At 36.6% G+C, this 12,077-nt stretch overlaps 1 protein-coding gene across 2 annotated transcripts in view; it reads right to left on the reverse strand.

Moving 5' to 3' along the window:
• Positions 1-388: 388 nt before the first annotated feature.
• WDR75 (WD repeat domain 75) overlaps positions 389-12,077 on the reverse strand; it is a 38,081-nt gene continuing 26,392 nt past the window's right edge. Inside the window, exons 10-21 of one of the 2 annotated variants that reach the window (XM_004385590.2) lie at positions 11,512-11,571; positions 11,306-11,421; positions 10,076-10,251; positions 9,039-9,196; positions 8,386-8,566; positions 7,424-7,518; positions 6,447-6,542; positions 5,126-5,295; positions 4,344-4,403; positions 1,576-1,722; positions 1,112-1,203; positions 389-728 (exon numbers count right to left, since the gene is read on the reverse strand). In XM_004385590.2, the coding sequence (XP_004385647.1) occupies positions 524-728; positions 1,112-1,203; positions 1,576-1,722; positions 4,344-4,403; positions 5,126-5,295; positions 6,447-6,542; positions 7,424-7,518; positions 8,386-8,566; positions 9,039-9,196; positions 10,076-10,251; positions 11,306-11,421; positions 11,512-11,571 (1,556 nt within the window). In that variant the 3' untranslated portion in view covers positions 389-523. The remainder of the gene's footprint in view (positions 729-1,111; positions 1,204-1,575; positions 1,723-4,343; positions 4,404-5,125; positions 5,296-6,446; positions 6,543-7,423; positions 7,519-8,385; positions 8,567-9,038; positions 9,197-10,075; positions 10,252-11,305; positions 11,422-11,511; positions 11,572-12,077) is intronic. The other variant, XM_023739894.1, reaches the window with a different exon arrangement.

Genomic DNA, 12,077 nt, shown 5'->3' on the forward strand with positions numbered 1-12,077 from the left:
GCAACATGACTTTGACTCAGTATTCATAACCATAAAATGGAGAGAGTAATACCGTTTCTTACCTCCTAAGGCTGCTGTGAACATTATATTCACAAGTATAGAAGTACAGTAGTTTACACACGTGTATAAACAACCTCCTCTCAGTTCAAGCCATACTTGGCCACCAAACCAACTCTGGTGTTGAAACAACAACATCAACAAAACCTTGTGATCTTTTAAAACTTTTAATATCTCAGAATTGCAGATAAGGGTACAGCAGCACTGCTATATCACCTGTGGAAAAAATACCTATTTTATAAGGCTGATGTGTGATTCAAAATAAAAATGAGATGATGTGTATGTGAATGTACCCAACAAACCAAAAAACATGATACAAATATAGCTTCAAATTATCAATTATTTAAAAGCAAGCTTGCTAATAATATTTTATTTTAAGAACAGAAATAACATTAAAATAGATGTTTCTGGAGTATCAACATACAATAAAAAAACAAAGTGCAAGACCGTCCCCCTTCATCAACGCTTAAAGGGTAGTTACCCAGCTGTAGTCTACTTTCCTTAATTTCCTTAGTTCTTTTTCTTCAGATTTTGACAACTGATGTATAATATCTTCTCCCAAATCTATGTCATTTGTATCCTGGGCCTTTTCAGTAAAATCATTTTCTTCATCTGTATCATCACTTCCTTTCTCTTCTTCCATATCTACATCATCAGGAATTTCTTCAGCACTTTAACAATAACAGAATGAAATATAAGTACTTACTATTTAAAGATAAACAAAGACACCTATGTGAAAATATAGTTATCTGGACAAAGTATATGAAACATCTCGTTACTAACTGCTCTGTACAGACTGGGTTATCATAAAAGAGATGAATTTATAAAAAGCTTGAATTATATAAATGAATCTTTAAAACATACACACATAAAAGATCTGACACTTATTTTCAATGTATTTTACCTGATTTAATAATTTTATATCCTTTAACTACTTTAAAACTTGAATAAAAGGAAATACAATGGAAAAATATTCTAATAAATAGAAAAACACTCATGAATCATCCTGTTTTCCCGAACATAGAACATCTAAACATATTTTAAGATGTTTTACCTCTTAGTCTCCTTAGACAGCAACAATGAGTTTATAAACATCGAGCATAGAAAAGAAGCGGATGGCAGTACATGGGCTGGAGTGTGAAGAAGCTAGAATAAAAAAAGAAAAAAAGATTTTATTTAAAAAGGTTATCCTTTGGCACACTCTGTTTCTTCAAGTGTCCTCACTAACTACCTATTATTCCAAGTGCCAAGAGCCGAACACAAAAGGCTCTCCCCACAGAAAAACGAAATCCACCTTCCTAAATTTATGAAAACAACCCCTCCCCTCACCCCGGGTCTAGGCCAAAACAATCCCAAATCCTAACATTATGCTACTTTGCTTTGGGCATTAAAGGCTGCACAGTATACAAACAAGTATTTAAAGGTTATTTGATTCAGACTGACTGAATAAAAATGCTAACTTAAAGGTGCTTAGATATATTTATTCTGTTTCACATTGTTTGCCCTAAAATTACTTACCTCACTAATTGCAGGTATGTTTTCTGTTAAGGGTAGTTGTACCAACTCATTCCCCAATGCATCATTTAATTTTTCATCCTGCTGTTGCCTGTGCCTTCCCAATATGAAATAAAATGGGGTTGTTGGAAGACTTTCTTCTGCTAGTAGCTGTAAGAATTTAAGACAAAGGGAAATTGTTTCAGTACAAAGGTAGAACTGCTTTGAAGTCAACAATATGTACTACAGACCCATAAAATGTCAGGGATGGAAGGAACTTTAGAAATTAACTAGTATGACCCTTTCATTTTATAGGTAAAGAAACTAAAGTCTAGCATCTTACTTACTATGGAAAAAGCAAAACAGTGGACACTTAATAGAAAAAATGCAAAATATTCATTTACCACCACTGCCTTTCCAAATCCTACAAAAATGACAGTAAAGGCTTTTGAAGAAGGCATAAACCCACAATGGTAAAGATGATGGGAGAGAGCTCTGCGAATCATCATGCTCAGAGATTTTCTCCGTAAGACAGCTCAGCTAGATAGTGGAGGCCAGAGGAGACATGTTCCACCTAGGCAAAAACTACTAAACTGCTTTTTTGGTCCACTGTTAAATAAGAATAGACAGCCAAGAATCATCAGATTCTGATGAACAGCTCTTTAACAGAAGACAAAGATCAAAACAGACTGAAGACAAACACTAAAGTGATGGAAATAGACTATGCAAGGAAAAAAAATATATATTAAATTATAAAGATGAGGAAATCTTCCAGAAAACAGAGAAGAAAAGACAGAAGATACAAGAAAAAATAGTATTAGAGCTTTATTTCAGGAGGTTCAACACTAAATAATAGGAGTTCCTGAAAAAAGAACAGAGAAATTTAGTTAAGGAAGTAATTCAAGAAATATTTCTAGAAATTTTTCCAGGGCATGAGTTCCCAGACAGAAAGGGCCCAATGAAAGACGAGCACAATGGATGAAAACATCCACCAGGCAAACCATTATGAAACATCAGAACACCAAGAACAAAGAAAAATCTTCCTTAGTTCTCTGCTTGAAACCCTCCAAGAGGCTCCACATTTCAGTTAAAGGAAAAGTCCTAGTGTTTTCAGTAGGCCTACCTTGACTACCCTACTTAAAATTATAAGCTGTACCCTATATCCTCTTTTCCTTTACTCTCCACGCCCCATAATTCTTATCACCTTCTAAAATACTACAAAGTTTACTTACCTAATGCTTACTGTTTATTGTCTGTATCTTCTGGCTAGGCTGTAAACACAAATTTAGAGACTGGGCTATTTTGTTCACTAATGTACCCATGTATCTAGAATAGTCCCCGACATATAGCAGATGATCAACAAAGTAACTGGTGAATGAATTCACTGAGTTTTCAGAGGAAAACAAACAAGCCAGGTTACAGATAAAGGATCAAGAATAAGAATGATATCAGACTTCAAGCCAGGGCTTAGAATTAGTTCCTTCTGATCTGAACCCCTGCTGAGAATTTGCCTTTCTAACAAGTTCCCAGGCAATGCTAATACTGCTGGTTAGGGACCAATTCTGAGAACCACTAGTAGAGCAGTGGTTCTCCAAATTTATTAAACATAAGAATCATGAAGGGATCTTGTTAAACTGTAGATTCTAATTCAGTCTACCTGGGTGGTGGAGCAAATTCTCAGCAGGAGTTTGAACCAGAATGAACAGGTTCGAAGCCCTGCTTCCAGGCAACACTGGAAGCTATAAAATAATGGGAAAATACCTTCAAAATTCTAAGAGAAAATTATTTTCAACCTAGAACTCGATACTCAACCAACCAACCCAATGGGAGAGTGAAATAAAAATATTTTCAAACATGCCAGGTCTTAAATTTATCTCCTATGCACTAAGAGAATGTGGTGCTTCACCAAAGCAAGGGAGTACCTGAAGAAAAGAGGAAAACTGTGAGATCTAACACAGCAGAAGTAAAATGAAGCCTCAGAATGACGATGCAGGTTGATCCTAAGGTGACCACTGTGCAGCAGGTTTACACAGCAACCAGTTTAGACAGAAGCAGGTCAGAGGGCTCCTGGAAATATTTTTTCAAGATTTGAGATACCTAATGTGTCTGAAAATACTGAGAGGAGATTTACACAACTTGGGTAGAGTTTGGGGTTGAATTAGGTGAGAAGTACATAGAAAACTAAGTAAATGAAAAAACAAGACCATCATTAACTCCAGAGAAAGCGAAATGTTAATTACAAAAGGAAAAACAATCTGTGACTCTGCTACGAATAGTGTTTATACAGTTATAACAAGTACTGACCTGACCATATTGAGAAATATTGACATTAGGAAAGCTGGGGGCCAAGGAGAGTATGTGTGGGGGGTAGTGGTGTGGTGGTGGGGTGTGTGTGAAAAAGAGCTAAAACTTCACCTTTAATAGATGAGGGTTAACAGACACCTAAACCTGAAAAATCCAGAATCAGCAATATAAACATGTTTCTTAGTGACAGGGAGGTAAATAAAAACTCCAGCTAAGAGTTGAGAGTGACTATCTTTATGGATAATGGCAGAGTGTTGGAGATAGTTTTCCCTAAAAAGCCCTGCAGAACTACTTGGCTCTTTAAATCACAAGCATATATTACTGATAATACAAATTAACAGGCAAGTCGGTTTATACAAGCACATGGATTTTAACTCCATTTTAGGGCCAGGTGAAGCATTTTTCTCATAGCTGAGTTCTAGAAGATAACTTTACTTTTGTAGGGAGGCAATGCAATCTGCACCAAGAGTGGCTAAAACACAACATACCTGCTTGCTTGTTGGTGTGAGTTTCTCTTCTGGAGACTTTGCACTGAATGTCAATAAACTCTGAAAAGAGAGATCAAATGATGATGCAAAAGGTAAATTGTAGCGTGCAGACCTAAAGAAGGTGTTTACAAGTTAGAAGATACATATATATCTGCCCACAGAAAAGTAATAAAAATTTAAAGCATATTTAGTAACTGCTGAGAGAGTAAAAACACTGTTCTGAAAGACCGTTTATTTAGGAACTGGTAGTGAAATAAAATTCAACCAGTAGATCAAACTTAGGCCACCATTTTCTTTATGGCAAATCAAATACTAAAATTAAAAAAAAAGAACCAATTTTCAGTTGTCTTCTGCTTTTTTGCTGTCACTGAGCTAACGTAAGCAATAGCTAGAGACTCAAAGATGTGGTAGTGGAGTCCCTGTGTGGTTCAAATGGTTAACACACCTGGCTCTTAACCAAAAGATTAGTGGTTCAAGTCTACCCAGAGGCACCTCAGAAGAAAGGCCTGGTGATTTACTTCTGAAAAATCAGCCACTGAAAACCTGAGCACAGTTCTACTCTGACACACACGCAGTCACCATGAGTCGGAATCAACTTCATGGCAACTGGCTAACTGCACTTACACCAGTAATGCTGCCACATAGCATATCTGACTATTTCTTTTGGGAATTACTCTTTTTATGAAATTATTCCACCTGTCATGGCACAACTATCACCCTCTAATATTAAAGCAACTAAAAATTATATATACAAAGTAACTGCCTTAAGAGGGCTAGGCTACCTGTGATTTTGTTAAGAAGTAAAACTGGGATCTGTTCAGCCACTGGTAAGCTTCTGAGGTGAATGATTCCGGGACATCTCGTGGAACAAACACTCCCCAGTGCACTTCCTCTCTGGAGATCTTCTTTTGAATATACAATGGCCTTGGCTCACTAGGTTTAAATACAAACACTAGAGGGAAAAACAAACAGACATTAATATTTTGCCTGCAAAGGTTACTTCTAGTCTCAGGTAGACCTCACTAATCCTGGGGCTTACTCCATTGAGTAAATGGCCCAGGTCTTAATTGTTTTAGGCTTTGATCCAACACACATCTGCTGGGTGCCTACTATGTGCCAAGCAGGATAGGTATGAGGGCTAGTGTCTTAGTTATCTAGTGCTGCTATAACAGAAATACCACAGGTGGATGGCTTTAACAAGAGAAATTTATTCTCTCACAGTTTAGGTGGCCAGAAGTTCAAATTCAGGCACCAGCTCTAGGAGATTTTCTCTGTCGGCTCTGGGGGGAAGATCCTTGTCATCAATCTTCCCCTGGATTAGGAGCTTCTCAGTGCAGGGACCCCAGATCCAAAGGATGTGCTCTGCCCCCACACTTCTTTCCTGGTGGTATGAGGTCCCTCTCCTCTCTGCTTGTTTCCCTCTTTTATATCTCAAGAGACTGACTGAAAATACAACCTAATCCTGTAGATTGAGTCCCGCCTCATTAACAAAACTGCCTCTAATCCTGCCTCATTAACATCACAGAGGTTAGGATTTACAATACACAGGATAATCACATCAGATCACAAAAGGAGGTCAACCACACTATACTGGGAATCAGGGCCTAGCCAAACTGACACTTTTTTTTTGGGACACAATTCAATCTATAACAGCTAGGAAGAAAAAGAGAAAGAAGAATCGTCACTCTAGAGACCAGGGCCTACTGCAGAAGACAGACACTAGAACATTATTGTAGCATTTTGTGGTAAGTATTAGAACAGAGATATGAAGAAAGCACTTCAAGAGTGTAGAGGAGAAACAGTGTTTCTTGGTGGAGTTGGGAATGCTTTAAAAAGGAGAACTCTCTCTTGGATATGAAGGCTAATTTGGAATTGGTCTGCAGGAAAACGAGATGTGTTGCAGCTCTTCTAGAACCAGGTATGAATGCATTCCATACAAGAAGCTGGAGCAAGACATCAAGAAAGGAAGGTAGTGCCTCAGGCAAAATAGCTTCAAGTGAACATCTGATTTGAAGACTAAGTTTCACTCAAATTATGTTAAAGATGTGAAAAACAAAATTTAGGTAACATCTCCTCTCACCATCAATTACGGTCTGTACTTACAATCTGAACCCACTGAAGATTGAGAGATGGCAGCAATATTCTCTGAATTAGGATCAGGCTCCATAACTCTAACATTCAATTTTGTACTCCATTCCACTGGGGGGAAAAAAGAGTGATTCACTTTTAAGGAAAGACTTACCAAAAGCTTTTTTAAGCTTGTCTTTTAAAGTGAGAAAACTTCCTTACTCAATTTTTGCTATATACTGTTCCTGATGGATCGCTTAACTTTTTGACAATTTGGAATGCCTGTTCTCAATCTTTATTGGGACAATCACCTCATTACTACCAGGAAAAGGAATTTTACACTTACAACTAACACATGGGAACACATTATATTACATGTGGAAGACTGTACTAAAGTGAGTGGCAGGAAAAACAAAAATAAAGCAGAACTTCAGTATTCCTTCCATGCACTATGAAAAGGTTATTAGTTCAGTGACACTACTGTCTGGCATTATTACACTGCTGCTAAACGGGGGTAGAATGTTAGCCAGAGTCACTGTACAGAACATAAAAAAGAGTCTTCATAAATATCCATTACTACGCAACCACCTGGTCTTCCAAATATACTGGAATGAGTAAAATGCAGTTAAGTCCACCTTTGTTAGGAGAATTGTGGCAGGCTACATTCAAATTTTAAACTGTCAGGGATATTGCAGGTTAATATGCACAACAAATTAGCAGAAGCATTTTCCAAATTGTTATTTTTATCAAAGTAGCACCCACTATTAGCTGTGTAACCTGTGAGAGGATGGCAAATATGTAGGGCAACAAAAAGTCATGCACTGACAATTAGGCGGTTTGTAAGTAGAGGCCCAGTACTTCAAATTTTGGTGGTATAATGTGTTATGTGAAAAATTACATATACTCCAGGTGGAAACATGAAGATATATGATTCAATTAAGTCCCAAAATACCAAAGTTCAATGGCAACTTCCTATGTGCTTTGCCAAGTCACTTTACAGTAAAAAACCTTACGTGCACAACTGAGCAGATTCCAACAGCAAAGGATGTCATTTTCCGTAGCACCAAGAAGATACTTAGAGCACGTCCATCGTCCAAAACAAAGGTACCTAGATTAAGACCCCAAAAAAGTTAACAGTCAGTTTTAGCACATTTATTTGCACCAGATTACAGACTATGATGCTACGCAGATTTTTGGACAGACATGTTTTTGCTCACAATTATCCTGTAAAAAAAGGTGCTGAGGAGTAAAAAAGAAGAAGTTTATTTAGCTATTTTGTTCATTTAGGAAAACAGGCTTGATCCCAATTCTTTTCTCTAATATATTGGGGAATACACTAACTACCACTTAGGAGAAAACGTATGTGAAATGAAGAAGGTCACTTGACAAAAAACCTGATTTGATGCTTGTTTACCCAAAAGAGGAAGACTTGCAATTTGAATTCTGAAGAAAATTTTATTAAGTAAATTCAGAATCAGTCATTTGGGGAATAAGAAATAATTTCATTAGCCATCTGCCTGAGGTCAATTAAAACTGATCTCAAATGCTCAGTTATCTTATCAACATATTGCTGGTATCTTCCTTTGCCCTTCAGAGCATAACACAGTTTTTATGGGAAGACACGTAAGACAAGCATTATTTGGATCTATGAGGCTTATACATAATTTCTATTATGAGGCAGCATTTGTTGCAAAGCATTCACAGCCACAGAAGTATTTATTACAAAGAAAAAATCTGTAGGTCAAGAATCAAACGTTAATCCTGATTTCAGAAATGGGTAAATCATGGCACATGGTTAACGTACCCAGAAATTTTAGCTTCCCAGCATTTTGGTTCGCTGCTTCCCTCACTAACCTATAGCTACCTTTGGAGAAAGAATAAGTTATCACTGAAGTTTAGGTAGAAAGATTTCTGCTTTAAAAAAAAGAAAAAGAAAAAAAAAAAGTACTGCACAGTCCCCAAATTATTTACCTACCTTATTTTCCCAGCTCGTTGGCAAAATGTACACTTAAGCTCCCATGTCTCTGAATCCCATATTGTGACTATTTCCTCAAAACTAACTGCAAGTAAAGAGCCATCTTCAGAAAAACAACAGTTAGTTGCTTGGTATTTGTGGTAGCTACCAACAAAGTCACAGGTCCAGCCAACAGCTTTTTCTGTGAAAATGTAAACCATAAAGTTCAGAAACGTTGTGAATACTAGAGAACATTACAGGGAAGTTATAAGCAATGAGGACTAAGAAACAAATGAAACAAATCTGCTTCTCCAGATGTCTTCAAGTTAGTAAAATGGACCAGAAAGCAAAATTTTCAGAGTTGAATCTTATGCCCTTTCTGGAGACCTTGACCTCCCTCTAGTGGAACAGTGAAGGATCAGTGGCAAAAGCCCTTTTACCAAACCCTCACAAACTGGGATAATTACCACATGATTGTCATTAGAAGTATAAATTTGGGGGGTAAAAAGGCATGCAAAAATGTAAACTCTTAAATGTATTAAAATAGACAATATCCTATAGAATTAAATAATGTAGAAAATGTCCTCCTAGATAGGTTAAATTATTGAAAGAGATAAACACATCATTTCTTAAAAGTGTACACCATTTAGACATACTATATTTAATTAACTTACTGTATATATCAGAATCATCTGTTAATATCCACACTTTGAAGTGACCATCTTTACTAGCTGTAACCAAGGTGGGGTTTTCAAATTTTTCTGCATTACAGAAACAGAGAGCTGTGATGTGGTCTTCATGTGGCATGCTAACTTTTGTGTTAAGAACAAACCTAGCAGGAAAGAAAACAAATTTATTCTTTCACCAGGTCAGTATGATATACTGTCATATGAGTACAAGATTTACTACGATCACATGGAGTGACAAATGATTGCGTGCTCTATCTATAATGGTCACAGAATACAGAGTTCTTGGGACTTACACTACCTCTCAAAGCTTGCTTCCTGCTTCAGAGGGTACTGCTGTGAATAAGAGATGATCTACGCTAGCACTGTGTTCTTAAAAGGACACTGGGGCAGAAAAAGCGCAGACTCTGGAGTCTGACAGACATAGGTTCAAATCCCTGCTCCACTACTTACAGGAGGGCAACCTTAGAAAATCACCTAATCTCTTTGGGCCTGTTTCCTCACCTGTAAAATGTAGATAATGGTGCTTATCTTACAGTGTTTTTGTGAAGATTAATAAGATAATGAGTACAAAAGTACTAGGCCTCATTTTTGGCACATAGCAAGGACTTGATAAATGGTTATTATAGTCAAATGTTAGTTATTAATCAAATGTATAGTTATTAATCAAAACACAAGACAACACTTCTGCCTACCACTCCTGCTTTTCTAAAGAAATGTTATTCAGAGAGCAAGGGAATTAGGACATTTGGTTTCTGACCCTGGATTTGTCTGGAATTCGATATTATGTCCTTGAGGGCATTGGTTTTCCATGTGAGTAAGATGACACAATGACTGGGAGGACACTGGTGTTTTCTCAGAGCAGAAAGCTTGAAGGATTTACTAGAAGAGTAACAATTCCCAATTTCTCTAAATCTGAGACTTATTAATCAAAATGAAACATCCTAAAAACCGACAAGTGAAACCATAAAATAGTCAAATATATCATACTCCGAAATTAAGAACAGTTACATAGATAGTATTACCCTTGTGTTTTCTTATTATATGCCCACAGTTTCATTTGCAATTCAAGCTCAGTTTCCTTTTCTTGCCGTTGTTCCACCGTTGCAAGCCAGTGGCCTTGGCAGCCAAATGCAGCCTTTCTTAGCTCAATTTGGATCAGATCGTTATCACTGATGTATTCTTGCTGTACAATATCTAACTAGTGGTTGAAAAAAAAACAGAGACAAAATGCTTATTAATGTAAATACATAAACATTAAAACATTCAAGGAATAATTAACCACACCCAAAATAATTTCTAGAATCTATATTTTCAGATAAAGGAAAAAATGGTTCGTTATGACCTCAAAATTGCCATTAAAAAAGGGAACATATTACATAGTTTGAATTAGGTGATGATTATTTTTCAATGACCTTGAATATTAGTAATGACTATGACCCATTTATATATAAAGTATAATAAAATAGAACCTTTCGCTTACAGTAATGCTTTTCTCGTTTCTAAGAACAATTAGCTTTACGTAAAATATCAAGGCTAGATCCCATACTACTAGAAACAAGGTGGGCAGAAATAAAACCTACAATTTTTAACAAGTGAAAAAAGATAAGCAGTGTTGTTAAGTAGGCCAGCATTTTATTTATAGCTGTTTCTTTTATTTCCTCAACTATTTACTAAACACGTATTAAGTACCTATTATTTCTTGGTATTGTACTAGATGTGAGTATAAAAGACCAATAAGAAAAGCTTCCTGCTTTAAGTTGCTATGACCAAAATCTGTAACGGTACTGTGTGACAGAAAGGCAAAAAAGGGAATTCTGTTATTTATTAAGATTATAAGAAGTGTTCCGCTTTAACCTACACTGAAAATTCTATTTTTGTTATGTGATATCAGGACAACGCAGAGAGATTTGTGTTGTCAATCTATACATTCTCATATCCTTATCTTTGTGACTCAAAGACACAGATGCGTATGACAGGTAATAGTGCAGGCTAAAACGAAATAAAATAGAAAGAGTAAGTGCAAGAGCAAGTGACAGACAATGGCTTACGTGTAGACCTAATCTATAACCTTGGCCTCACTAGAACTATGCTCTAACCAACAGCACTAAGCAACCACAGACAATACTAACAACGTTCTAACAAACATAGGCAAAGGATCTCATTTTAGAAGCTACCAAATAAGTTACTTAACCCAGTGGTGCCGTAAAAAACTTCCATTAGTTTTAAGTCTAGTTAATTGATCACAATCTTACATTGTATAACTGCTTATCACTCTGGAGAGAATAAAACTGCAGGTGGCCAGGTTTTCCATTCAAAACCAAAGCTCTAGTTCTTGGATCAATTATCAAACCGGTAAAGATATTCTTGTCTGCAAAAGAAGTGACAAACGGTAGTTGAAATCAGAGAAGGAGTCACTGTTAAAAAGTACAGGATTCCAAATCCATGGGTTCTGCAATACCTTTCACTAGGCCTTGAATTACTGCGGAAGCCTCAAGGTTTCGGTGAATGACTATTATTTCTGCAGGTAAAAAATAAATATTTAAGTATAAATAGATCAGAACCTCAAGATGAAAAAGTCATTTGAATTTATGTCATGCTAAAATATACCATAAAAAAACTACTCAGTAAGCTCAATTAACTCGGAGTGTTCCTGGAGAATCAGGAATGTACTCTGCGATTTACTAGGTGCAGTGGTTGTGGTAAGGCGGGACCTTTCTGATGGGTCTTGAAGTTTTATCAATTGTGCCTCTGAATATATTTTAGTGTTAATTCAGAAACTATATAAAAAGGGAGCCCTGGTGGCTCAGTGGTTAAGAGCTTAGGCTGCTAACCAAAAGGTCGGCAGTTTGAATCCACCAGATGCTCCCTGGAAACCCTATGGGGCAGTTCTACTCCATTCGATAAGGCTGCTGAGTTGGAAACAACTAGATGGCAGTGGGTTGGGTTTGTTTTTTTTTTTATACCGTAAAAAAAATGGTTATTTTACTTTGAGATGATTCATACCACTAATGTATTGCTCACAGT

The sequence above is a fragment of the Trichechus manatus genome, unplaced genomic scaffold, assembly GCF_000243295.1.
Source record: "Trichechus manatus latirostris isolate Lorelei unplaced genomic scaffold, TriManLat1.0 scaffold00142, whole genome shotgun sequence".
Lineage (NCBI taxonomy): Eukaryota > Metazoa > Chordata > Mammalia > Sirenia > Trichechidae > Trichechus > Trichechus manatus.